At 40.1% G+C, this 26,401-nt stretch overlaps 1 protein-coding gene across 1 annotated transcript; it reads right to left on the bottom strand.

Annotated features, from left to right (window-relative positions):
- Positions 1 to 3,844: 3,844 nt before the first annotated feature.
- CASD1 (CAS1 domain containing 1) lies at positions 3,845 to 26,198 on the bottom strand. Its single transcript, XM_010156355.1, has 17 exons — positions 26,101 to 26,198; positions 25,248 to 25,368; positions 23,676 to 23,720; positions 22,576 to 22,638; positions 21,166 to 21,210; positions 18,211 to 18,334; positions 16,282 to 16,496; positions 14,857 to 15,282; positions 14,359 to 14,448; positions 13,656 to 13,775; positions 11,056 to 11,212; positions 9,001 to 9,080; positions 8,062 to 8,163; positions 6,613 to 6,753; positions 5,979 to 6,056; positions 5,253 to 5,345; positions 3,845 to 4,221 (listed from the first exon to the last, which is right to left on the bottom strand). Exons 1-17 carry the CDS (start codon positions 26,121 to 26,123, stop codon positions 3,955 to 3,957), a joined length of 2,190 nt encoding a protein of 729 aa, XP_010154657.1. The 5' UTR covers positions 26,124 to 26,198; the 3' UTR covers positions 3,845 to 3,954.
- Between the last annotated feature and the right edge of the window lie 203 nt (positions 26,199 to 26,401).

Below are 26,401 nucleotides of genomic sequence, written 5' to 3'. Positions count from 1 at the left end.
TTTTGATGGTTACAACCCTGTTCCTTCGAAACACAAAACCTGTTGATTTTTAAGCGCACAGGGATGTGTTCGTCGGCTGGGACCTGCAGGCAACACCTCGGCAGGTTGCTAAAGCAAGTCCTGAGCTGCTTTTTAGGCACACTGGGCAGCAAGTATGGTAACTCTCGCAGCAAAGTACGTAGTCGGTGCTCGGCGCGCTGCGCTGTCACGCCTTTACTGGTCAGTCTGTGAGGCTGCCCCAAACAGGGAGCGCAGCCGGCAGCGTCTAGCCCTAGGCGTAGCGCCGGCGGCTGTTACGCTGTCAGAGGTGGCTGAGGCTACAGTGTGGAAGTTGAAGCGCCAAGTCGGTTTTGGAAACGGTCGGAATCTGCTCACTCTGAGGGGCGTGCCTCACGCCTACCTACCGCCTCCCGAGGGACCAGGGCAGAGCCTTCCATCAGTCAGCTTCCTGAGAGACCCCTCCCTTTTCCCAGCAGCTGGGAGGGTTACCGGTGGAAAGTCAGCTAGAAAACTGCACGCTGAGATTCACAGTAACTTACAGATCTACGTCTTTCACCCAAGCCGCGAAAAGCTGGAGTACCATTAAGCATCTGGTTTCTGTTCGTTTCTACCGCCCTTCGCTCGCAAACGTCGGGCTGGCAGCGCTTTCAGTCGGCAGCGAACGGAACGGATTTTACACGGTGGCTTTTAGTGCAACGTGAGGCTGTACTTTGTTAACAGGATTGGGTGTGGATCGTAGCGGTTTCTGGTAACGATGGCGTGACAATCAGTTCACCAGCTGCTCCCGCCTGACTGGTGTTCAGGTGTAACAGTGCCAATGCGTTTAAGGAAATCCCTTAAACTGTTAGGTACATGGATAAACAATCGGGTTGTGCCAGTGGGCGCTCCACCTGTTCTGAAAAGGATCTAATGATGTAGGTGACTGGGGGAGCGAGCACACCTGAACTGTTTTATGACTGAAAGCTCCAATTATTTGAGGTAAGTTTAATAACAGATTATTTATTTTTACTTATTAAAACAATTACTGTGGAAGCATAATGTATAAAGCTGGCTGGAGACACTTGATGGTTGAAGAATTAGTTAAAGGGGCAGCTAGTTAAACCAGTAAATTCACGGCCTCTTAACGCTGTACGATGGCAGGATGAACCGATCTTGTATTGAGTGACAGTTGCAACCCAATCAAATAAGCACAACAGCTGTCTTTGTAAATACATGAAATGTAAAACCTAATAAACAGGAAAACATTAAGTGGCGATGGTGTTGCCTGGTTATTTTACATCACAACGCCCGAACGACTCTCTTACAGCATTACCATGACCCTAAGCGTCTGAGAACTGAGGTGGCACCGGGTTCCTGTTTAACAGGGGAGATGGAGAGTGTTTGCACCCCTTCTTTGAGGTGCCCACGTCAGGTATTACCCCCCAGGTTATCCAAGGAGCTTTCGGGATAGGAACTACCAGCCCGAATCCTTTGCTTCTGCTATTTCGTGTGAGACTGAAGTAGCCAAATTAAAAGCTGAATTCCTTAACCCAAACAAACCCAAGAGGTTTCTTGATGTTGCCAGGCTGGAGAAAAGCCAGGTCAGTTCCTCTGCTTCCATGCAGAGCTCTGCCAGTTTCCAGCTTGCAACCCAGGGGGCACAAGTATTCGACCCCTCTGACTCTGTAAAGGCCCCCGAGCTCCGGGGGTGGTTTTGGAGTTGTCATTTCATCACACCTGCGGCAGTGCAGTTTACTGCAGCGGAATCCCTCCTGCACTGCGTCTGAAATAACTTGTGATAGGAGCGAGTATCTGCCCTGCACCTGAAGGAACGTCACGCCAGAGGAGCTGCGACACTGATCCGATTGAGGGCAGGCAGAGGAGTGAAGTGCAGCCCAGCTAGAGTCAAGCAATCCAAAGTTTTTACTTCACTGATGCTGCTCCCATTACAAAAATAAGCATCCACAGCACGTTTATTTAATGTTTAAATTACTTCATATTTTTACATAACCTGAAAAGAAAATATATTTATCCCACATACAGTAAGAGTAAACAAGTGCATTATTTCCACCATTAAAAATAAATCTTTTAACCCAGTCTGTACAACAGATAAATAAAATTCTATCTACAATACTTCGTCTGTGAAGAACAAAACCAAGAAGTTAGCGCTCGGACTCACAGTTCCCCGTTGCTCCTAATACTGGCGTAGGCGAAGGTCCTGCGGCCGCTCCCTCACTGCCATGCACCTACACGTCTTCCAGCCCTTCGGCCTCCCAGCCAGGGAGGTGAGCTTCCCGAGCGCTGGAGGTCGCACACAAAGAACGCACAGCTGAGTGGCTTTCCCATAGCCTCAGAACAGCTGGCATAGTGAAACTGCTGAGTTTGGGGGAAGGGAATGATTTTTTTCTTTCTCATGATGAACGACTGTTCTTGAAAAAGCCACTGCTCTCCACTGACAGAATAAATGAAGCCGTTCTTTTCCCAGATACTTTTGCAAGTGTGAATTCAGTTTTTTAACGGGGCTAAGATCAGAAGCATGAACGTGACAGTACGCAGGTACAAATTTGGATTCATATTGGTTGTCGTCATACCTAATTGCACACATGCTTGAAAAACACTACTGTGCTCGTGTCTGTGCCGGCTGACAAGTAACCAGTAGAAGAATGAAAGGAAAAAGCAGCTGGAGGTCGAGCTATTGCTTGAACCAGAACTGCCAACAGCAAAGAAATGGCCATAACTTGACTGGAACGTAAAGTACAGCTTGTCACTGCCACACTGACAGCTGTTCCTTTCTGATTTACTTTTTATGTGAAAGGAAGGAGTTAATAAAAAAGATGGGCACTGCTGTAAAGGTTGGTTCTTCCAAACAGCTCCGGCCTCCTTTCACTTGTAGTTCTGAGACAAGGCCATCTGCGCACAGCAAGCCGATGCTGCGTCCCTCCTCGTGACAGCGACAGATTGACTTGCGTCCTTCTGAAGGAAAACCCCACCCCAGGACAGAACGTGGCACCAGTCCCTCGTGACACCTAGCTCAAGGTCATCTACCAACACGGAGAGTTTCCAGATCGCCGTTCTCCTGTTTCCTTAAGATCTGATGGAGAGGGTACGATGGGACTCCATCTGACTGGAAAAGGTTGGAGGCCTTCCAAAAACTCTCCACCTTGAACGGAGTCTCTGAAAATTACTCGGCTGCCTGTTCACTGGGACTGCACAGAGAACTGCCCACAGTTACATGGGTTAGCGGAAAATTTATGAAAAGGCAAACAATTTTAGGTTAAAAAAAAAATCTAATTTTCTTTACAAAATTTCACCTCAGAATTCACCGTATTTGCTGAAAACATCTTAAATTTCTAAAAAAAAAAGTAAACTTGTGTAAGCTCTTAAATCACTGGTGATGACTTTTTACTTCCACGTATAAAGGGTTTCATATAACATGTACTATCTCCACCCAAAATACTCATTTCTAAACGAAAAAAATTACCATTTTGTTCAGAAAAATGCCCTGGTTTACCAGTAACTTCAGGTTTCACATCAGCTGAAGGTGACCACTACCGAAGGATCACAAGTTTGCTGGCTCTTGCCCCCCGATGAGAAGGACGACGGCGTGTGTTATGTACGGGCGTTACTCCAGCAACCCCCACTTTATTCGGCCGACCTGAGGTAACGTTAATTCCTTGATACGCACGTGATATTGCTAAACTGTTTAACTTCGCCCCTTCCCGTCACGTTTCAACAGGTATGTAAACAAAAACATATATCCAGTAGAAAAGACTCATTTTCACATGCAGTTCTGTACAGCGCGTTCTTCCTTCTCAGATTGTTTGAGAAGGCTGTTTCCACACAAATTATGTACATCTGCACTATATACATTTTCCACACGCTTCATTTAAACGTCTTCTTGTACCTCCAGGTGAGTGTTCTTATTCAGGCAGACACAAAGTAAGCCTGAGGAAAGTTCCCAAGAATCTCACCAGGTTAATGCCTTGACTGCTCTTGCGTTGCAGAGAAGAGGAGCAGTCCAGAAAAAAACCCAGCTACGCACAGCAACCTCTTCAGCAGAGCGGAGTTATCTTTCGGAACCACGACCTGCGCTAGATCGTTAGTGATCTGAGAAATCTCATGTGCCACGCACACAAAGATAAAAGTGCTGACAAGAACGTTAAACATCGGATAGCCAGGAATGAGCACCAAGATCCCCTTTGTGTCTGCTGCCAGCCAAATGTGGTATTGGCAAATGAAAAGCTGAAAGAAAAAAAGTGGGTTTAATAATACTTATATGTAAGTATTTCTACTTATTTATGTAAGTAAATATTTTTCCTAATCTAAACCATATAATCATTACTATTGCATCAACTGACACGCTGTACTTCTGCCTAAGTTGGACATCTCTGATTAAGTAACGTAACTCTGAGAAGCTGTTTTCCACGCCTCTGTGGTGAGGTTACAGGACACAGTAACTGGGTTTGCCCGTCCCTTAACCAACTGTGTTACGGCCCAGGGGAACAGCAGAACAGGCGAGGAACACGCCTCCGCTCCGCCACCGCAGCCATGGTGAGGGACTGAACTAACACGCCCGCTAATAAAAGACGAAAGCTTCGACTGCTGATGAACACCGAGGTCCCTGGAGCTGGTCAGCACCCTAAAGTTCTCCGGGAATCAAAACAGTGAAAATGTGATCCTTGCAAAAACACTCAAAATTGTGTACTGCACAGGCACTGTCATACAAGGAGTTTCTCCTCAAAGTTCCTTTCCCTTTTTAAAATATATTTTAGTAATACAATGAAATTAAACATTTAATATTATTAAACAGCAAATAAAATGGAAAGCAAGGTAATTCCTACTACTTCAAAATACACATCCAACGGAACAGACAACACCCGTGCTAAGAAGGGCTGTTTGGGCAGTTACGTGTGCCTGTTGATGCAGGGAAGCAAACACACCGATAAACTGGTCAGCGTAATTCACGCCAATCCTTCAACTGGCTTCATTTGTACCTTCCAACTGCTACACACAAGCATTAAATCCCCACTCCCACAGCCCTCGTCTCCCTGCCGAAACAGCGGAAGAACTTTGCTACCGTGAGACTGCTATTTCAGCTACGATTTTTGAGGGGAGACGGAAGCTATAAGGCTAGAAGAGGTCAGACACAACAGTGTGGGATTAAATTAGCCAAGAAATGGTTTTAGTATTTAAGTGTCAGGCTACTATTTCAGTAACGAAACCACCTTACATTCTGAGTTTCAATTAGCTGCATTTCTGATCTTTCTACTCACCTCTAGAGAAATTTTGCCAAACCAGGCAAAGAATGAGCTGTACACAGACCGGGCATATCCAGGAATGTTCCTGATGAGGATGAAAGCCAAAATCTTTAAAAAAAAAGAAAGTGATCGTGGATGACAAGCAGCTTACACACAGACAAAGGAGGTTTTACCCATTTTCACTGTCTACAGTGCAGCGCATCACGTGCAAAATTCCCTTCAAAACCTAAGAAATACGCAAACCAAACAATCCATACCCTCTATACTTAACAGAGCATGCCTGGAAACTGCAGACCTCTCACACCCAACCTTTTAGCATAACAAGTCACATTTACATCTTCAGGAGAATCGTGGCCTTGATGTGGATGGCTCCTACCTACACCCTCAGGAGGCACAGTCACAAACTGCATCCTACTGCCACTGCCTAAACCGAAGGTAGCCACAAATGTGAGTTAACCCCCAAGTTGTAAAGAGAGGGTGTCGAGAAGGACAAACTAATATTAAGAAATTAATCACACGTGCTGCCCCTCGAGGAAGCGGGGACAGAGAGGGGACAGAATCAGACAGCTGGGGCACAGGGGCAGGGGCCACAGTAAGAGGGAAACCTAAATTTAGGAAATGTAAGAAAATCTTAATTTAAGACCTTAATCTTAATTCAGAAGATTTAAGAAATCTTCTGAAGCACAAACAAGAACAGACAGGTGCTGTCACTGGAAGGAAAAGGGCAGTAATTACAATTACCTGCACCACAGAAACAGAAGGATGTAGTTCATTGCACTCGGTTTTGTTTTTACAGCTACTAGCCCAAACAGAATAGGTCTGAAAGATACAAAATTCATGGTGTGTAGCAATTATATGTAACATTTAAAAACGAAACAAGAGGTGAGACAAGAGGTTAACTATTCTCAAGTGCTTCAGCAGCAATCGGTTCACTGAGCTGTGAGGCAGCAACAGAAATGCCTACACTGTGCTTAGTTTTGTGTCCCTCTCAAATTCTGCTGCGCAGTCAATGAGTATCACCATACTTATTCATACCCTAAGACACAGGCACACCGTTGGCCATTTTTTCATCGCAAACAGACAAGCGATCAAGAGTGGAGGTAACAGCTGCGTTATCGACCATATTATTTCTATGATCCAATTTTCTTGTGACCTTTGCAATGAACTGAGTGATGCTGTTTTCATCTGCAGTTGACTGAAAGGAACACTATTTTAGTGAGTAGATAGGCAGGGCTGTGCACAAAACCACAGCTGAAATATCTCCAGATCAAGATTTGATTTTTTTAAATCAATCTGTTTTCTAAACAAGTACTTCAGAAAACTTACTCTTTAGAGATTAACCGACCTGATTGTACTAGTTATACTGGGTACGTACCAAAAAGGATACAATTGAAATAAATAATAAAACATTTGAAACTCTGCTGGAGAAAAGAGGATCTCCCTTTCCTTCCGATATCATCTGACGTTTCTGCAGTGCCAGATAAATAAAAGCAAACAGCATCCCATGAAAAACCACCTGTAAAAGACAAACAGAATGCAGTGAGTATTTCGTGGCTTTTACAAGTACTTGAGGTACAAACTCTTAACAGAAATGCTACAGAATAAACTATTTGCAGTACCAAGGCTTAGCTGTGAAAAGGTCCTGTCCTGGATTTACTAGGCAAACTTTCTACACGAGGTTGTCATATGCTGCATTGTTTAACACAACCCTAAACCTACAAATAAATTGCTCTTAGTAATGCTTCACGGAGCATGAAAGACACGACAATGAAATCTCAAGAAGCTCCTAAGTACCTACTATCCCCTCTGAAATCTATGCCAGCACTGAAAAGGGCTTTCTCTGGGGAAAAAACACAAGTGTCTGGCATTGTCCCAAGTTGGCAGGTGAAAACATTCAAGAAGCACTACAAGTGCTTCCCTCTCTCACAGACACGATTCTTCAACAAAGCGGTTTGTGATCTCATGCCAAGTCCTCATTAGCTAGCAACGTGATGCTGTTTCGGACCCACGTGGTGCTTGTCTCCCGTATTTATTTTGGAACTTCCTCTTCAGCAGCATCACAGAATACACTCTTCACAAGGAACAAAGCTCCAGATCTGAAACGTCGTGATGCAGTGTGCGCAGCTGGCGGCGGCAGCCTGGGATGGGACGGCTGCGTGCTCCGCAGCTTTCAGTTACTGAGATTGCCAGAGGGAGAAGCGGGCAAGTGATCCCGTTCAGGATAAGGTTAGCAGATAAATGCTCCCATCTTAGAAACTCCACTTACCCTACCAAGAAGGAAAAAAACCCCCAGTGTCTCCCTGTTCTATCCCCCCACACTGCAGGGTCAGTAACTGGAAAAGAAAGCACTTTCCCACTGGAAAACCATTTTAAAAATATGTGCAAAAATAGTCTGGGTTGGGCATCAAGACCCTTATTTTAAACATGCTTTAAAGGTTACCTTAAACAAAATATATCCGTAATTGATACAATTTAAAAAAAATATTATTAAGAGCCACCTCAACAATTTGCCTTGTCATTCAACAGCCTGAAGTGCTACAGCTGTGACATTTTCACAGCAGAATTTTTGAGAAAAGAAAAATCTAGGTCATTTTATGACTTTATATGTCAAAAGCAAACAGGATCCAGCAAATAAATCTACATCCACCTTTTAAGCCAGGCTTTGACAGACATTTGCAGAAGTAAGGTGAATGCAGCTTAGCCTCCTATTAAACAATCCAGTGGGATAAACTCCTGCTTTCTCTAGAAGAAAGGAAAAACAACCCTCCCTCCCCCTCAAAACACATACTTAAGACTGGGTTAAATTTATGCAGATGTTACATACGTAGCGATCCAGTTTCCACCTAAACCACCATTCATAAACATTCCCATTCAGTTCAAAACACTTCGACAGTGGCCAAAAAGAAAACACCTTCTCAAACGCGCCCTGTAAAAAAAAGAAACGTGACGAAAGCATTAACACTGATGTTGACCACACTTACTAAATTTAAATCAATATGCTGTCTTTTAATGTTATCTCGTCCCTATTTCACTAGCTACGTGGCGTTACCAAAATAACAGGCTTCCTCAGAAGACACTCCCCATCCCAAAGAAAGAAATAACAACCCAAAAATACTTCTTCAGATGAGAGAGGGTTTCAGTTTTGCTTCCTGTGAAGGTACTGGCGTTTTATATTGCAGGTTTAAAGGGAGAGATCCACTGACGTGTTAGGATAACGACGGCATACTCTACCGAAGACTACAGCTCAATGGTTTAAAACCAATGAGGGATTAAAACCACACAACCTCCCCTGTAAAACCCTAGAATGAAAAACTCTGCCCTTTTTTCTGTCAGCAATACTTACAGCATCCATCAGTCACTAATTCACGAGAGCCAGCTTTTGGTGAGGTATCAAAGCCAACACCAGGTCTCTTGAGAGACACAGATCATCTTATCACCATCTGTATCACCATGTGCTAGCAAAAACCAGTCACTTTAAACACATCAAGAAACCCCACCCCAAAACCTAAGCATAGACCTCTGTATTGATTCAATTCATAGTAGTATACCGAAAACATGTCAAGCATTACAAATGAGTACGATATAGAATTATGTCTTTTCCAGCATTCACATCAATTCTGACAGGAATAGACTGAAAGGTTCCATTTTTTTACTTCTGCATTTATGATACATGAGGAAATACAGAAGTTATGAGCACATTAAAAAGCAGAGATAGGTAATACTCCTAGGTTGTTAAGGATAAAACCAGCCAAAATATACAAACCTGAGAATATGACAGAAAATATATACATGTCAGAAGGCAAATCAGTTTCAGCAGCAAACCAAAGTGCCATAAGCAATTCCCTAGGGAAGAAATAAATTAAGTGGTATAGTGTCATCAATTTTTCAATAGCAAAACCCAGGGCACATTAAATATTAATTGCCAATTATTTAGCGTAGCTATGCTTAGTAATAGATACATCAGCACACAGATACATAGAGTACAAGTCCTCTGAGGAACAGCTGGGGGAACTGGGGTTGTTTAGCCTGGAGGAAGCTGAGGGGAGACCTTATCACTCCCTACAACTACCTGAAAGGAAGGTGCAGCGAGGTGGTTGTCGGTCTCTTCTCCCAAGTGACAAGCAATGGGACAAGAGGAAATGGCCTCAAGTTGTGCCAGGGGAGGTTTAGATTGGATATCTGGAAAAACTACTAAACAGGCTGCCCAGGGAGGTGGTTGAGTCACCATCCCTGGAGGTATTTAAGAGACACGTAAGCATGGTGCTCAGGAACATGGTTTAGTGGGACTTAACAGTGCTGCATTTACAGTTGGACTTGATGATCTTAAAGGTCTTTTCTAACCTAAATGATTCTATAATTCTGTATTTTATCACTATCTATATTCCCATATTACATTTTATTTTTAGCAATTAATGTAAACATTCACAGCAATTAACAACCTAAACAATTAACAATCAAAATCCTAAATTAAGCCTCATGTCTAAAACAGAGACAACATGCATACAGAAAGAGAGAATTTAGGTGTTCAAACAGAAACACTGTTTTAAAGCCTCTGCTTTCCCAAAGACTCTGCACAGGCAGTCCTTATTCTGGGTGGATGTAAATAAATAAAGCAACATGCCGAACAGCTTTTGGCATGTGAAGTAAGTAGAGTGTATATTATTAAATAACTTTGAGGTACCAGTTGTACTCCAAAGCTCAACTGCAGGCCTTTCAGGACAAGTATCTTAAGAGACGCATGAGAAACTGCTCCTCAAAGATGTCAACTGACATGAAGCGCCACCCAGGTCTCAACACTGCAGCAGAGATCATCTCCCTCTCCCGCCATATATACTGGGAGCTGTGAACAGGGACTTAAACAACTGGAAGCTGTCACAGAAAGATTTTCTAGTTTCACAGTACACCCCTGCTCCAAAGTATACAACAGACATTTCTCTATCTGGAACAGAAGTGCCTTTGGAGGAAAAAAAAATTAATATTGGAGCTATTTGCCTTTGCTATATCTTGTAAAACTACTTCCTACTACTACTGGTTTTGCAGCATCTACTCCTAGCATGCATTTGGTATATTTCACTGTCATATCTGCAGAGTATAGAATTTGGATATTACTCATCAATAGGGAAGGAGGACCGAAGACTCTCAAGGTTTTAGTTCTAATTTAGGTGAATTAAATAATAAGCATTTACTGCACGATGACAGTTCACCAGTGAGCTGGAATGCATAAAATAAATAGGGATTTCACCTCAAGTTTTATTTAAAACATCCATTTCACAAGACATACTTCTGACAGTTCACTCAGTCTAAGCCACTGAGATAACAAACCCCAAGTTCTTATTTGGTGGGACATGGCAGAATTAGTGCTCAAGAGGGATGAGGGATGTTGACAAAGCAGAATGGGAAAGTCTAAACGCCCACTGGTCATGCCGTACCCATCAGTAAAATACAGCAACAACCTTGGGTAGCATAGGTAGTGTAACCTATGTTTGAGTTTGCATTCAGTAATATTATCATATATATAATAATATTATAAGCTATCATATTATAGCTCTTGATAAAACACATTTCTGATGGTCAAAACCTATTAAAAATATTCTATTATGACTGTAGCCGGAGACAGACATTAGTTATCAGCTGTTACATTTTTCAACCGACATACAATTCATCTATGACAAACTTTGTTTCTGTGAATAGCTATTTACCATGGTTCGTCTATGTTAAAAAGAGACTGAAATGTGCTAACACCACCATTTTCGGTATGGTTATAATTTGTAGTTACATGCAAAGGTTTTACAGCAGAAGGGGAAAATCAGAATCTTACCATTTGCTTTCTTCTGGACTATCTGAGGCCATACAGCTAAGGTGGCATAAATGATCATAAACCAGACAGTGACTAACGGCACAAAGTAGTAGAACTGGTAAGGTCGGTCCATCACTATGCACAGTACCACCACCAGGAAATTGAGACGAAATAAAACCTGGAAGGAGTCAGAGGGGAGAAGACGGAGGGTGTATAAACTGGGAGGCAAAGCTAAGAGAGACGAGGCACCTGTTTCTTAAACACTATATGAAATTGTCTATGCATTTTACATCTGGCACGCTCCTTGTATTTCAGCTGAAATGTGGGTAAGTATCTTGGGGAAAATGAATGATGCAATGTAAGACTGCAGGCTGATGATGTAGTACCGGACCTGCCCCTCGCTGGCCTACTAGGGTAGAGACAGCAATGAAAACGACTCCATGCTGGGGACTGAGTATTCCAGTTGCTGGATGCTGTTAATGCCTCTCTGCTTTCGCTCCCACAGCCCCCGGCGAGCTCAGTTAAAGCAAGGGTAACGTCAATATCAGCGCTGCAGTTAGGCTGCAGTCTTACGTCTAAGAAGCACGATGAGCTGAGCTACATGACAGCATAAGACTTTAAGAGCAATTTATTTTTATATTTAATTTTTTAAACTGCTACAGCACACACTGCAAAACCTGGCAGGGAAACCACAAACACAGCTATGTCCTCCAGTACTGTCACAGTGTGAAAATGCATTTCCTTTATTAACAAATGTAGGCTGCAATGCACCATCTTTGGAAGACAAAACAACCCACAGAATCAATATATCTGACTGGAAAGTATTTGTTTTCTCCCTATTTTTCATTCTGATCTGAAAACTCAAACCCGTAACTAGAAAGGCTTTTGGACTAGGAAAACACCAGTTTTTAAATTACAAAAGAACCCCAACAAAACCAAACCCCACATATTTGTTTTGCAAAGGATGCAGATATATCTGACAAACTTGTGAAACTTTCAAGTTTCTAAAGAAACTAGTAGAGGGCTGTGGTATTTCTGACCATATTGTACGTATCAAATGGTTAAGCGTACTGTTACACAGAACTGTCACAACAAAAAAAATTAACCCAACGAATTCTCAGTTGAGAATGACAGTAAAAATTACATCCAATATTTGGTGGTACTTCGCTGTATCTTGAAAGAGGTAATGAACAGTCCTACAGTGATGACTCTTGTTCATGTATTTGTAATCTACTTCAATGCAAAACAGTTGGATACTTAATAAAATAGCAACATGAAGAATTTGACGGATCCAGAAGATCACTCATTTGAAGGAAAGAAAGATACCAAGATACCCCAAGTGCTTCGGGACACTATTAATGGCCCCAGCTAACCAGCCCAAAGGTTCTTTGTTTCACCAGCAAGTGAGGAAGAAATCCAAAATGCATACAAAAATTGAGTGCATTCACAATTTAAGCAAGTGGAAGTGACTGCAATTGAATTCAGAGACATGACACCATTTGTTCCATCTACATAAAGATTTGCCATGCTGGGAGCAAGCAAACCAATGTGCTGAATAACTTGCTGAATAATCATCTTTATTCACAGAAGAGGACAAGAAGAAGAAATTGTGTACACAACTGTCTCTGGGATTCACCATTTATCTACTTGTATAAAGAAAACTAATAGAAACATACTAATAACTAAAAAAACTCAAACACAGGAAAATATCAAGATGGAGCAGATTGATACTGTAAGAAAAAGGTAAGAGAAGCAAAATGAAGTGGGCTACAAGGAAGCTGGGAGGGGACTTTTTACAAGGGCCTGTAGTGACAAGACAAGGGGTAACGGGTTTAAATTGAAAGTGGGAGGTTTAGATTAGATATCAGGAAGAAATTCTTTACAGAGAGGGTGGTGAGGCACTGGAACAGGTTGCCCAGAGAAGCTGTGGGTGTCCCATCCCTGGAAGTGTTCAAGGCCAGGCTGGATGAGGCTTTGAGCAACCTGGTCTAGTGGAAGGTGTCCCTGCCCATGGCAGGAGGGTTGGAACTAGATGGTCTTTAAGGGCCTTTCCAACTCAAACCATTCTATGACTCTAAGATTCTATTTCCAACGGCTAATTTGGGAAAACCATCACAATTTTTTGCCAACAGGGGAAAGCAGATGAAAACATTCACGCCACCTATCCATTCTCAATAGTATCTGGAGAAAGGCTGCTCCAGAGGGCGATTCAGAACACAAGTGCTATCCATGCAAACCTCTTGCTCACCAGTGCCTGTCGAGTAAATCTAGGAAGATCGAGCAAATCAATCTGTTGCCAATCACATCCCAGCCTGCCTGGATCACTGTATTGTAAATTGCTACTGCAATGAAATCACCATTACTATGTGGTGAAAATAGTTGTCTTGGTATTTTAAAGGCTACATATTTACATTTTTGACATTGCAACTCTCATTTATATGCTCTATGTTTGTACTAGATAAACACTACTGATTGAACAGATCAGATTACATAGAAACAATAGCCATTTCCAATGTGCAAACCTGGTTAAGTATTCTCCTATCACATTATTTAGGGATTGTTAGGGTTATTTTGTTATCTGAACAAATATCTTCATAAAAACAGTAAGTAAATACTCTTACCTGACACACTCTGTATACAGCAAAGTCTCCTTTTATCCAAAAATATGAGAAGTGTCCATAACCTGTTTGGAACAGATACGCAGCAACCAGAACTCGAATGTGCATATACACAGGCAAAAACTGTCGAGAAAAGTAAAGTACCTTTTATAAATGGCCACGTAAATGCTTTTGGTTTTCCGCCCTTCCCCCCTGTTTCATGCTTTTTCTGCATTGCAGTAAATCAGATTTAACTAAGAAAAGAAACTTTATGCTGTCTTTGCCTGTTCCTTACTAAGCTCTTTTGTTGTCCTAACCTCTCGGATGTTAAAAAGAGTTGCTGCTATTTATTGCTCCATGCTTTCATATTCTGTAACCAGTTAAGAGAGAGTTAAGAAAGGATGTTTGAAAGATTACATTCACAAGTTCCAAGTTCTGAACATAAAAAAGAAAGTGTTGCTAGCAATTAAAAAATAAATGAATGTAATATTCTACATGGAGAGCACAAATTTATTTTTCATTGGCTAAGTAACGCAGAAAATGCTCTTATTCACACTTAATTAGAGAGAAAAACTAATTCTGCTAATACCATTTTTAAAACAACAGAAACAATAGCATGATTTACTCCTACTCAACTCTAATACGCATTTGCACCATCTTTCTTTTAAAGTAACATACCCAAATTGCATTCCCACTTAAATAAATAAATCAATAAAAAAATACTTACAGTGCTTGCTCCAGAGATATGATAAATCAAAATAACAAGTTGCATCCAGCCCTTCCATTCATCAGTCTGTTCTCTATTTAACACTTTAGTCTAATGCAAAACAAAACAAGAGTGTTGCTATTCCAAAAAGTACAACGAACATCTACAAAATGAGGAGAAAAAGTTCAAACAATAAACCACTTTATGGGTGAAGAGGTCGCAAATGTAAAAGACTGCTGTCTAGTGGACACCGATCTACCAGATTTCAATGTGCTCTACTCTCTCTTGCATCTGAGCTATGCTCACTTCAAATCTGGCTGAGAAACAAAGGCTAAAAGCACTCATACCCACATGCTTTCAAAAGGCTTTTGCACCTAATTCCATGCCAATGTTACAGTGCTTGTGAGTACATTTGAGTTATACTGACTTTGCAAATCTGACTTCCAATGTTTACCAATAAGTTATTTACACTCAAACTGGGAAACAACGTTATAAGAAGGATGTCAACATGATCATTACCTCTTTGGTATTTTCGGTATAAAATACACCCAAAACCAAGATATAGATGATTGGTATGAAGAAAGATGAATGTGTATAAAATTTATTTTCCTTCATGAAAAGATTTGCTCTGTCACACAGATAAAAATAGGTCATGATTAGACCAAGTTTGCAGAAGGAGTGTAAGAGCATCTCTAAAGTAGAAACATTAGGAGTGCTGATGGCAGGTTTCTTCTCCTCTCCGCTTTCCAAATCAGTGCACGATTTGTTCTTCCGAAAATTATTCCGATGAATGAAATTGATAATTAAATATCCAATAATGGACAAGGTAAAGAAACAGAAAGCTAACTTCTGTATCAAAGTGAGAGGAGGCTGAGGCTGGCAGCAGGAGCCATCAATGGGCTTCATTATCTTATTGCAGTAGACATTCATGAGAATCATCGCATTCTGTCAAAGAAACAGGCAGTTTCGTCAATTAATTTCTCATAAAAGAAGTTAACATTTTCGTCCTATGAAATTTTCTTCTAGATCATGCAGTGACATAAAACATGCAATTCTCCCTTATCATTACAAAGATAAAATGTCACAGGACCCCGATATACCTAGTCACATCCAACAGTACAGTCAAAACATCTCTTCCAAACAGGAAACCCTTGAGCTACTTGAGGTAAGCAGAAAGAGCTATTCCTAATCCTTGCAACAGAAGGGTGTCTCTGCTGCTTGTAGGAGCTAAAGAGAGCTAAATGAAAAACAGCTCACAAACTTGGGTCCTAAAGGGTCATGGTAATGAAAGTCTCTAAAACATGACAATGAGACTGAAACTTGTGGGGAGATGGTATTTAGCCATGCAGGAACTAAAACCTGCAAAGGAGTGGAACTCAAAAGTGGCATGGCGGGAGAGCTCACTCACAAGAAGGGCAGACTGAGAAGCTCAGAGGGGTTCACTGCATACATATGTATATATATATAGATAGATAGATAGGTAGGTAGGTTAAAGATAAATAAGAAGTCAAGTCATGGCACTCCATGCTACCAGGAAGGTATATACTGTGTGTTTTCTTATTGTTTTCATACTCCTTACTGAACAAAATCATATGGGCACATAGGGGAAAATTTAAGACTTCTTTCTTAGCACTGCTGTAAAACCAATTATCACTAACTCATTCATGCAGATGAAGGCATAAAGTTTGCACTCAGGATCTAAAAGATTTAGTGGGTTAGCAGCTATTTTAAAATAGCTACGTGCTAATGTGTTTACTATTGTGTTTCTTAAACACCCTACATAACTGACTGCCCTCCCACCTATTGAGATCTTCTGAACACAATTTCCTGAAGAACGTGCAGGTCCTCATTACATTCATATTGTCTCCCATTCCAGAACATTCCCTTAAAATCTTGGTTTACTATTATTACTTTTTTATGTTGACCAGTGATGAAAACACTTACTGTATCTCTGCTTGATTCAGGGAGATGCAAGCCATCTGCAGACTTCATGATAGTTTCTTGTGCTATCAATTTTGATACACTGAACATTTTAACTTTAGCTTTGGAATTTCGGGAGCTGCTGTTCAGAATACGAACAGCTGCTTCGTTATAAGCATCTATTTTCTCATTAGTGATCATTTTCCGACTTTCACTCAGCATATCTTCGTAAACAGGGTCTGAATTTGAAAGGACAAAGAACAGGCACATTAATCTTCTACTTGACAAATACTTAGCTCAAGTCATACAGGCTACTTTCATTTAGGTAGTCACAATTGTTTAATGGTGCAGAAAAACGTACAGCAATGAATGACTGTTACAGTAACTGAGTAGTAGCAACAGTGGTTTACAATGAAATGTTCTTACTGCCATTGCCTAGTCATGCATATGGACCTATAGATTAGAAAGCTTTAGCCAGACATGGATGTCTGCTTAATTTCCCCAAACGCATCAAGAGTGTACAATGCTGGAGTACAGAGCTGCTTATGCCTTCTCTCAGTAATGGAATCCCCCAAGGAACGACTCCAAAGCCAAGAGGACAGAAGATAGGCAGCAGAATAGACATGTAGGGGGAAAAAAACTCCCTCAAACCCTCTAGTTACTGCAGAAGAAAACAGCTTCTAATTTCTCTAAGTCATAGTCCACTTGCTCCTGTTGATTCCAGTTTAACTGATGGCAGAATTCCAGTTTCTCAGAATGGAACACCACTTCATTGCCTCCAGGCTTCACAAATTATGTACAGCTTAACCCAAAGCTATATGGGGTTCTAGATCAAAAGCTCAGCTGGAGATCAGTAAGTTGCTATGCAAAGCTAGTGATGCTCATGACTCGAGTGAAACACGCTATACAAGCCGTCAACTGATTTACTTTCTCTACCTCAATGTCTATTTTTGGACAATCGGTGTCTGGCCAACTCTGTGTACAGACTGCTTTTCCTCTTATTTGTTCCATTAAACAGTTCAGAGATGACTTAAATGGACTGGATCTTTCTCAACAGAACACTGGGATATATCTGACTGGTAACTGCTTTTCTTATGTTTCCAAACATGGTTTGGAAAGGAATGTGAGAAGATGAATCTCTTGATTCAGGTTAACATCTAGAACCATCTTTGACAGGAACTCGGACGTGACTGTAAGGGTACAGCTGGGTATATTCCTATCAGAACTCAAAATCTGCCTATGTTTCTAACTGAGGTGATGATAATCAAAACACTGTACTCTATGGCAGATAAACCAGGAGCACATTCTACCTACGAGCTCACAGTTCAGTGTCAGAGACATACTTTAGTTTCTTGGAAGAAAAGCAAAAGAATGTAAGCTTGGTGCCATAATAAAAATACCACAGACTCATTTTGAACCATGATTTCTGGCTCCTAGTCTTAACTCATCAGTGCTCAGTTTGCAGGAGCAAGTTTCATTCTAGCGACTTACATTTTCTGTATTCTCTAGAGTATATCTGTTCATTCCAGACAAGCACAAAGGATGCACTTGTTGAACCTCTTCTATTATTTATGTAATCTGAAAATTTCATTGAACACAAACACAGGAAAGCAGCTGTCCCATGCACTTGTGTTCTTGATTCCCAGAAGGCATGTATGGCGCACAGCACAGGGAGAACAGACCTGGCATGTTGAGTCTGAGAGTAAGCTATCAAAGAATAAAGAGTTCAGAAGACAAAAGGTTTTCCTGAGAGAGCTTTAAAATCTCCATCACTAGTAACAACTCGTTAGGTACCAGCTAGTTAAGGCTGCAAGAAAGGCCAAACTGGAACTCAACCATCACCCTTTTCACTCTGCAAGTAAGCAGCATAGACCAAGTTTTTCCATATCCTAGAAGATAACGATTCCACAGACAGTGACAGTACAGATTGTTACCTGCTGTTCATTACTTTACCTTGTAAGACCCAGTAAACATCGCTACTTTTTGCTAATTTTTCCAAAAGAGGTGCAATTGAAGTGATATTTATTTTGTATTGTGTGAGGGCTTCATTGCTGCCATTGTGAATCTTGATAGACCACTGGAGAAATAAATAAAGAGATTCAGAATCTGTATGTCTGAGGCCCTTGAATTAACTGATTCCATTGCTCCATCAGTAGCTATCTGTCATTATTTCTATAAAGCTAGATTATTTCTTTAGTCCTCTCTTCTAAAGTGCTAAAAAGTTCTTAGGAACCAAGCAGCTGTCTAGACACATTCAAACAGACCATTTAAATGTGGAGTATATAATATTCAAGTTAATGTATAGTTGATTTTTCATAAATTAAGTGATGCAAGGTGTTTCAATTAAAAGCTCCTTTACTTTGAAGAACAATGAAGTAGCAAAGCCAGCCACATTATTGTGGATGCCCCATCCCTGGCTGTCTTCAGGGCCAGGCTGGACAAGGCTTTGAGCAACCTGGTCTAGTGGAAGGTGTCCCTGCCCATGGCAGGGGGGTTGGAACTAGATGATCTTTAAGGTCTCTTCCAACCCAAACTGTTCCGTGATTCTATGATTATATGAAAATCATGGCCAATACAGTAGATTTTTGCTCTAAAAAACTGACCACACCAAGAAATGCATACAAGCAAAACTTGAGAGTGGTATCAAGTTCCATTATTTCTGTTTTGCAGATATCCACAAGAAAAAAAGACCAAAAAAAGGCAAATAAAAAGAGTCACTTTAATTTCTGATTTAATCTTCTGTAAGAAATGACTGGGAGAATGCTAAGCTGCCCAAGAATTTCTCCTAACTACTGAAAAGACTCTCACACACTGTAAGAAAAACAGATTTAGCATTTTTTTTAAGTATTACTTTATCTGTACTGATTTAGTCAAAATCTGTAAGTAAAAAAAATTAGCCTGAATGTAGTGAACTCTCTAGTTATTTCTAAATACCTACATAAAAATTTTGATGTAAGCTAAGCATACTGATTAATCACTTCCTGAGAATATTATCAAACATAAATTAATACTTCATGAAACAAAATAACATGCAGCTGCCCTGAGAACTCACACTTTGGGGGGGGGAAAGTAGTTTCTCCCAGTAGCTAAATCTTTACTCGTAAAATACCTACGGTATTTAAAGAGACTTTTTAAGAACCATATTCTATTCAGAAGGAACTCAGGAACTAAGAAGCAGAGCACTGCAGTGACATTCTCAGAGCACATCTTTTTCACACAACAGGCAAACAACTGAGTTTTGTACTAGCTGGACCTTCTCCAGCTCATAAGACTTTAATTCTATTTATAAACTGTCATGCAGCTGACATCTTAAGACAGACATGTCCACATCAAAGCAGCATGACAAACCAAGAGCAAAGTTAAAGATACAGCTAAGCTTCAAAATGCTGACCAGTCCAAGGGCACACCCCAGTTTACTCTAGTAGCAGATTACCACACTAGTGCTAGCCACGGTGATGTTGCTGATGCATCAGACTTCTGAAGCACTTTATCTTTCTGCAAGTCCCTTAAGATAGGGGATGTTTACCTTTGTCCAACTCGGTATCACCATTAATGTTTTGAGCAAATACACTGGTGTTATGAAGAGCTGAGCATCACATACATATTGTAGTTTCGTACCTCCTGCTGTCCACAAAGGACAGCAAGCTATGGGTAATATATATATGAGTAAAAGGACTTATTTTACTAAGAGTCCAGTAGTTGTGCAACCTGACCTTCAGCATGCCACCACGCTATCCATATATAACGGCATATCTGTGTGAAATACAATGACTCATGCTGGTATGACATGCTAGATTCTCAGACTGAGCAGAGGTATTCTAGGCATACTAAGATTCCCAAAGCTCAAATATTTACGTGGATCCTACAGAGGATGAGAATCTGGGGGGTTCACCTGTAAGGAACCAGAGAATTTCTGATCCCTCAGGAAATGTATGTATGGAGATCTGCATACACATATGACCTTCCCTTAAAACTGGAGGAATTCACCCTAGATTGGCATGTCCAGGAGCTTCCAGACAGGTAGAATGCCTGAACTGTCTCTAAACCAAACTGCTTTCAATGGATTTTTTTTTTAAATGGAACACGATTTCCCCCCCCTCTACATGTGAGTTGGTATGAATTTATAATATCTAATACCTTTTAAATTTCAGTTCCAAAATACCTGGAAGTAAGGGACATTAAACGTGGAATTAATGAGACAAGCAGCTCTTCAACTCTTGACTCCCAGTACCAGACAACTTCTGGAATAGAGTACTCAGGGAGGGGCTGTTGAATTCCGTCCCTGGAAGTTTTAAAGAACTGGTTGACTCTTAAGCACGACACAGGTATAACTGATCCTGACTTGTGGCAAACTGGTGTGTTAGGAGACCTCTTAAGGTCCTTGTCAGCCCAGTTTTCTGTGATGCTGCAGGTCATAGCAGTGGTGGAAATTTCCAATGGAGCAAGATTCATGAAGTGCAAACTCTTCGGTTGTTGAATTCTTGTAAAACTTGTAAATTCTTGTCTTGAATCTTGTAAAATTCAGGGGTTTGCCCATATATGTTTAAAAGACCTATGTGCACTCAAAAAGAGCATTCCAGATTGGGCCATGCTTAAAAGCAGTATTTTGTGACTGGAAAGATTTTATTAAAAACGTATCTCAGTTAGTATGCAAGTACTTTTATAGTCCTTTTTAAATTAATAATCTGCTTTTAAAAAAGAAGCTACTTTATTAGTAGGTTCAAGCTAATCAATGCTTATCAACCAGTATTGCTGCCAAAAAGCAAGTACTGTGCATCACACAGAAAATTCACTGATAGCATATTTTTATTAAAATTTGGTTTAATAACCTCATCATGTAAGCAGTGTGAGAACATTATTCTACTAGAGCTTCCTTCTTTACAAAGTATCCATACATGTGTAACTTACCGTGGCAGCTCCTGCTACAATTATATGAGGTTTTGCCACAGAACCCTAGGACACAAAGGAAAAAGAAATTATTATTAAAATGTTCACAAATATGCTTCTTATTATATTGAGCAGGTTAATCAAGACTCCTATCTTAATTAACTGTGACTCAACTTGTCCACCAGTTAATGGTTGCAAAGGAATAGACTGCAGATATATCACAGAGAACATCAATTTGTGATAGACCAGAATTTTCACATAAAAGAGTTGGCAAAAGCACAAATCATCAGTGAGAACTTACAGTCAATATCAATTTAGCATCCTAAGTTCTCTTGAAAAGCTATCTAAACATATCCTCCTAAGGTCAAGTAAACTGTAGGTCATATTACTGAAGTACTCTTTCTCACAGTGTCTCTGTGTTCTCAAACATCTGTTTGAGCTGTTCTACAGAGTGTAAACCCACTGCAAACACAGGACAAGGACAACAGACAGTTGTTGGCCTCGTTGCTCTGGTCTGAAAGTTACACCTAGGACAAGGGACAGAGTACGTACTCCAACAGAAGAGTAGAAAGAAAGGAACAGTGCTGATCACCTCAGTATGAGTTTCGGCTTGGCACAGCAAGGGTTTAGCAGATCTCGATTTTTTGTAGTAATCACAGAAAAATTAACAGTAACTTCAGCTATCCTGATGGAAGGTAGTGTACAATAATGACAAACAGCTTAGCAAAAGAATCACTAGGGGCCACTGCTAAGTAATTCCAGGCTTTTTAAAGGTCAACAAAGGAAGAATTTAGTTGGCAATCTGTAAACATATTACTCATTATCAGAATTACGTACATAGTTTTATGCTGAGTAACATGACAACCTGTATCATAACTGAAATGCATAATTAGTACGTAATTTGAGGGAAATACTGAAAAAAAGAAATCAAGGCATTCTTGACTTTTCAAATTGCCTTTGTGTTGTTTGGAACACTCAAATTAACATAAATATAAAATCATAGAATCTCTCAAGTTGGAAGGGATCCATAAGGATTAAAAATGCTTGGTCACATAAAAGCAGAGCCATCACAGACATGGAGGAAGAGAAATGTCAAATCAGAGCAAAATCCTTTCAGCTCTAAATAGGATGAATCAACCTGCTCCTAGGAAGTAGGGTTATTCTGGTTTGGTTGGGTGTTTTTTTGGCCCAAGTGAAGCCATTCTTGTGAGACCAGGAAATGCCCAGAAACATATACACCAGTAAACATTCCCCTTTCATTATGTTGATGGCAAATTTCAGATCTCTGGCACATAACTACGTGAATATATGTGATATTCTGCAGTTGCTGGACTCTGAGTAATTATAGTTGTGTGCATGAAAAAAAAGAAAGGCAGTAGTCCTCAGGTAGTTGCTATATTTTCCTAAAAAAATGTTGATTTTAAGACAAACCTCTGTCCAAGATTTGATACGTTGCCTCATAGAGCCATTAACTTCTGGATGCCACAGGAAATCCTGTAAAATACATGCAGATTTACTCTGTAAGCTTACAGACAAGCAGTAGACTACTAACAAAAAATAAAAAACTCCAAACTAATTGTCATCAATTCAACTGTGAAGGAAAAACACTTGGCCCAAAGTGAGATTTCCTTTATAGTTAGCATCAAGAGACTGACATCTCAGTCTAGCATGGAAAACAAAAAGGAGAAAAAAACCAAACCAAAACCCAAACCAAAAAACTCCAAACAAAACTCTCTACCCCCAAGAAAAAAGAATAAATTTTTGGTTTTAGTTCAGGAGTTGGGATTTTACCTGACCGAAAACGAAACCTACAAGGTAAGTTTCCGGCTGAATCAATTCCTAAACCAGTCCACTGCACAGCTGTAGCAGGTCTAGATACAGCACAAACACAGAAACATACCGTGAAGGGCAACAGCGTGGGACAGCACAGGCTTAAACTGCCATGGGCTCACACCTTAGAAAGTTACTCTGTACCTTAAATCTTAACCACACACCAAAACAAGTGCTGAAAGCTCACTTCCAGACAACCCAGCAAATACACTGCCGCTTTGGTTTTCATAAACAAAGAATAAACAAACACATGAATAGCAGCATCCCAGCACTGCTGACAGCTGTCATGTGAAGCAAAGAGCTACTGAGGACACCCTACCAATTGCTAGGGCTGAGAAGAACAGAGTCTTTCATAAAACCTACTCGAGTACTTTGTTTGTGTTTTTTTTTTTAACGTCCACATTATAATCAACATTGTGGTTATTTCTCCAGGCAAAAAGAGTAGAAGGAATACTTGCTGGGGTAGCACAGAGCACTTGATGGCAATAATGACAATTACCACTCCAAGTAAGTTAGCCCCAGAAACATAATCTTACAGCATTGGAAGCATAGACTTCCTGGCAAAAGCTGTTTTTGGGAAGGCCAAATTATAAGAACTGACAAAAAGCAAAATCCAGCTCTAACTGCAATTTGGATTACATTGTATGAAATAATAATATGCATTATTATGGCTTGCAATTTAATGCTAGATAAAAACTTACCACTTTAATTGAAGCAGATTTATCTTCAAAAGGGATATTTCCATGCTGTTAAAAAAAACCAAACACACAAAACCAATAAAGCCAAAGTAAGACAAGCTTTCAGAAAGAAAACAAATATGTACATTCATATGTTAATTTGCTCTCACCCAAAGGTTTATCTTCAGTAGAAAGGATTTTTCTTGTATGAACTTGTCAGTACACTCATACAAAATGTTCATGTTATTTGCTTGATAAAACAAGCTACTTGCATAAAAGGTTATTTTTCCTGGAAGAAATCTATCCAACAAAGTCTGAAATGCTTTCTGTTCACTCTGTTACAAAGGTATAAAAATTTTTCCTAAATTTAGCCTCCCAAAATGAGAAAAACTTAAACTTTTTTCCTTCTGTTCTTACACTTCCTTTCCCCAAGCCTTCCTCTTCATCGGCCCATCTCCTTTGCACAAAACAACAGTTTTAATTAAAGAATAAAAGCAAATAATCTCAGGCAGAAATGAAGTCTAGAATGCATTATTAAGTTTGCTGAGTGAGATTAAGAAATCAGAAAGGAAGCAGTCAGATCCTGCATACAGAATCCTCCTTTAAAATGCAATATTAGCACCAATCCTGGTCCAAAACAACAAGTGTATTTCTCTGCACAAACTGAAGATCTTGATTTCATCAATACTTGACAAAAGATGCTTCTCAACTTAGAAATAATTACAGCACTCTATCATCTCACCATCACTTTTGGGCAGCAACTGTGACCTAACCAACAGACTAGGAAAACCGGAGTTACTCGATCAATCAAACATCTCGTTTTGATAAGTAAAAGTGACTGCATGCTGTCTGCTGACAAAGCTGCCAGCGTGAGACAGAAGTACTAATTGACAAATCTGATCTACAGTTGAAAGGGAAACGTCTCTTCCCTCACACACATTTGTATATCCATAAAGGGACATGCCCAAGCAGCATGATCTAGCAAAAGAAATGACAACAGCTCTTCAATGAATGACACAGCCAAATCCTTTCTTACTGCTTCTACCCAGCAAGCTGCAGCTTACACTCTTCACCTTATCAAATTTAAACAGCTCTTCGGCAGTAATCAAAAAGAAGGTAAGACCAGAAGCTATTTTTAGTTTCAGCCTCAAGTTAGACCTGGAAATCTGTCATTGCTCCAAGGATTTTTATGAACAGATTAGATCAGCAATTTAACTGACATTTAAAATGACAAATTAGAAACCATGAATTGCTACCATTTAAAAACACACAAAGGAGCAATCATTTGCTCATCAAGAAGCCAAATATGAAGCATAAGTTGCTATGGGACAAGTCAGCTTCATTAATTTATTCCCAGACTGCCGCAATCTTTCTCTTGAGCTTCCTAGTTCACTTCTCAGATTCCCAATCATCTCATTAGTACCCAAAGAATTATCTTGGTGTAATATTTTTCTTCTCCGAAATACCCTTCTGTGGTTCTTCTTCCTAATGCCTAGGCCAGCAAATGGTATAATTGTTTGCTTTTCTGAAGTTCAGAGAAGAGTTATGAGGTAAAATAGGAAGAAACAAAAACATCACCAAAATAAAGTATCTTACCTTATTTCCTTCTTCTCTGACTTGAGGATTTATGAGTTTTATAAATGAATAGAACAGCTGTCGAATTCTAGAATCTCCTATAAACACAATATGTTTGTCTATGAGGCATTGTTTTGCTTCACTGTAAGACAAAACAACAACATTCAGGAAATCATGTTTTAGGAAAAAGTTTTTAGAAAATCCACAGAGCAATATAGATAACTCTAAGCATTATATCCAGCTTTAAAGAATGGTAAATCTTTGTTTTAAACATGCTGAACTAACAAAGTTAAGTGTAATTTGCTAATGTGATCAGGCAAACAACCCTTTCCTATTCTGTGGTGCTACAAACAGAGTAGTTTTAAAATACAGTGTAATTCTAGAAAATAAAGTCCTCCTACTTACTAGTAAGTGAAAAAATTGTTTGGTAATTTTATTTGGGATTTTTTAAACTTTTGATCCTACACGTAAGGTCAGCATTTTCCCTTTCAGCAACCTGAAGGTGACATAAGAAGCTATGCAGCCTCTTCACTTCCTTGTGGCTCCTCATCATAGGTATCAGTACTCCTACTACCAACACTTATCTGTATTTTATGTAAAAATACAACTGTGGTAAACACTGTAGACACACAGACAATATACAAGGAAAACCCTTCCTTACTTTGTGGGGGGTTGGAACTAGATGATCTTTAAGGTCCTTTCCAACCCAAACCACTCTCTGATTCTATGATTCTATAAATGTAGCATATTTTTGAAAGCCTAGAGAATCAGCTATAAAGGGAAAACCAGGTGACACTGCAATTACCACAGCTGCAGTCAAACAACAATTACTCTTCTTCCCAGGCAGATGAACAGACGACATGCGTTTCCTTACCTATTTTTATACTTATGCATCATACAACTGTGGGGCTGCCATACTTTTTCTCCAAGAAATCTTCCACTGGACAGAAGATATTCACACGTGTCCCCACCTTTAAAATGTTGTATTAAGATTAGAATTCAGACACATGGAAGTTAAAACTTAGCCCCATTGCTGTTAAAATAGTAATTTGGCAATAGTTGAAACACAGGACTTGACACAATCAACAGCAGTAAACAAATTTAACTTACTGTAAAAAACATGTTGCACATTTCTGCAAACTGCCTTCTCACCTATTGCACCACACTTCTCTAAA

The sequence above is a fragment of the Eurypyga helias genome, unplaced genomic scaffold (assembly GCF_000690775.1).
Source record: "Eurypyga helias isolate BGI_N326 unplaced genomic scaffold, ASM69077v1 scaffold38177, whole genome shotgun sequence".
NCBI lineage: Eukaryota > Metazoa > Chordata > Aves > Eurypygiformes > Eurypygidae > Eurypyga > Eurypyga helias.
The sequence above is the reverse complement of the archived record's forward strand: the minus strand, read 5'-3'. Positions and strand labels throughout refer to the sequence as shown.

Bases quoted from the DNA above. Each gene is read 5' to 3' on its own strand.
- CASD1 (XM_010156355.1), bottom strand. From the start codon at position 26,123: ATGATGCATAAGTATAAAAATAG. The intron at 14,449-14,856 runs GTAATGATCATG...GTTTTGCATTAG, and splicing joins ATACCGAAAATACCAAAGAG to ACTAAAGTGTTAAATAGAGA. The intron at 5,346-5,978 runs GTAATTGTAATT...TTTTTTTTAAAG, and splicing joins CTTCTGTTTCTGTGGTGCAG to ATTTTGGCTTTCATCCTCAT.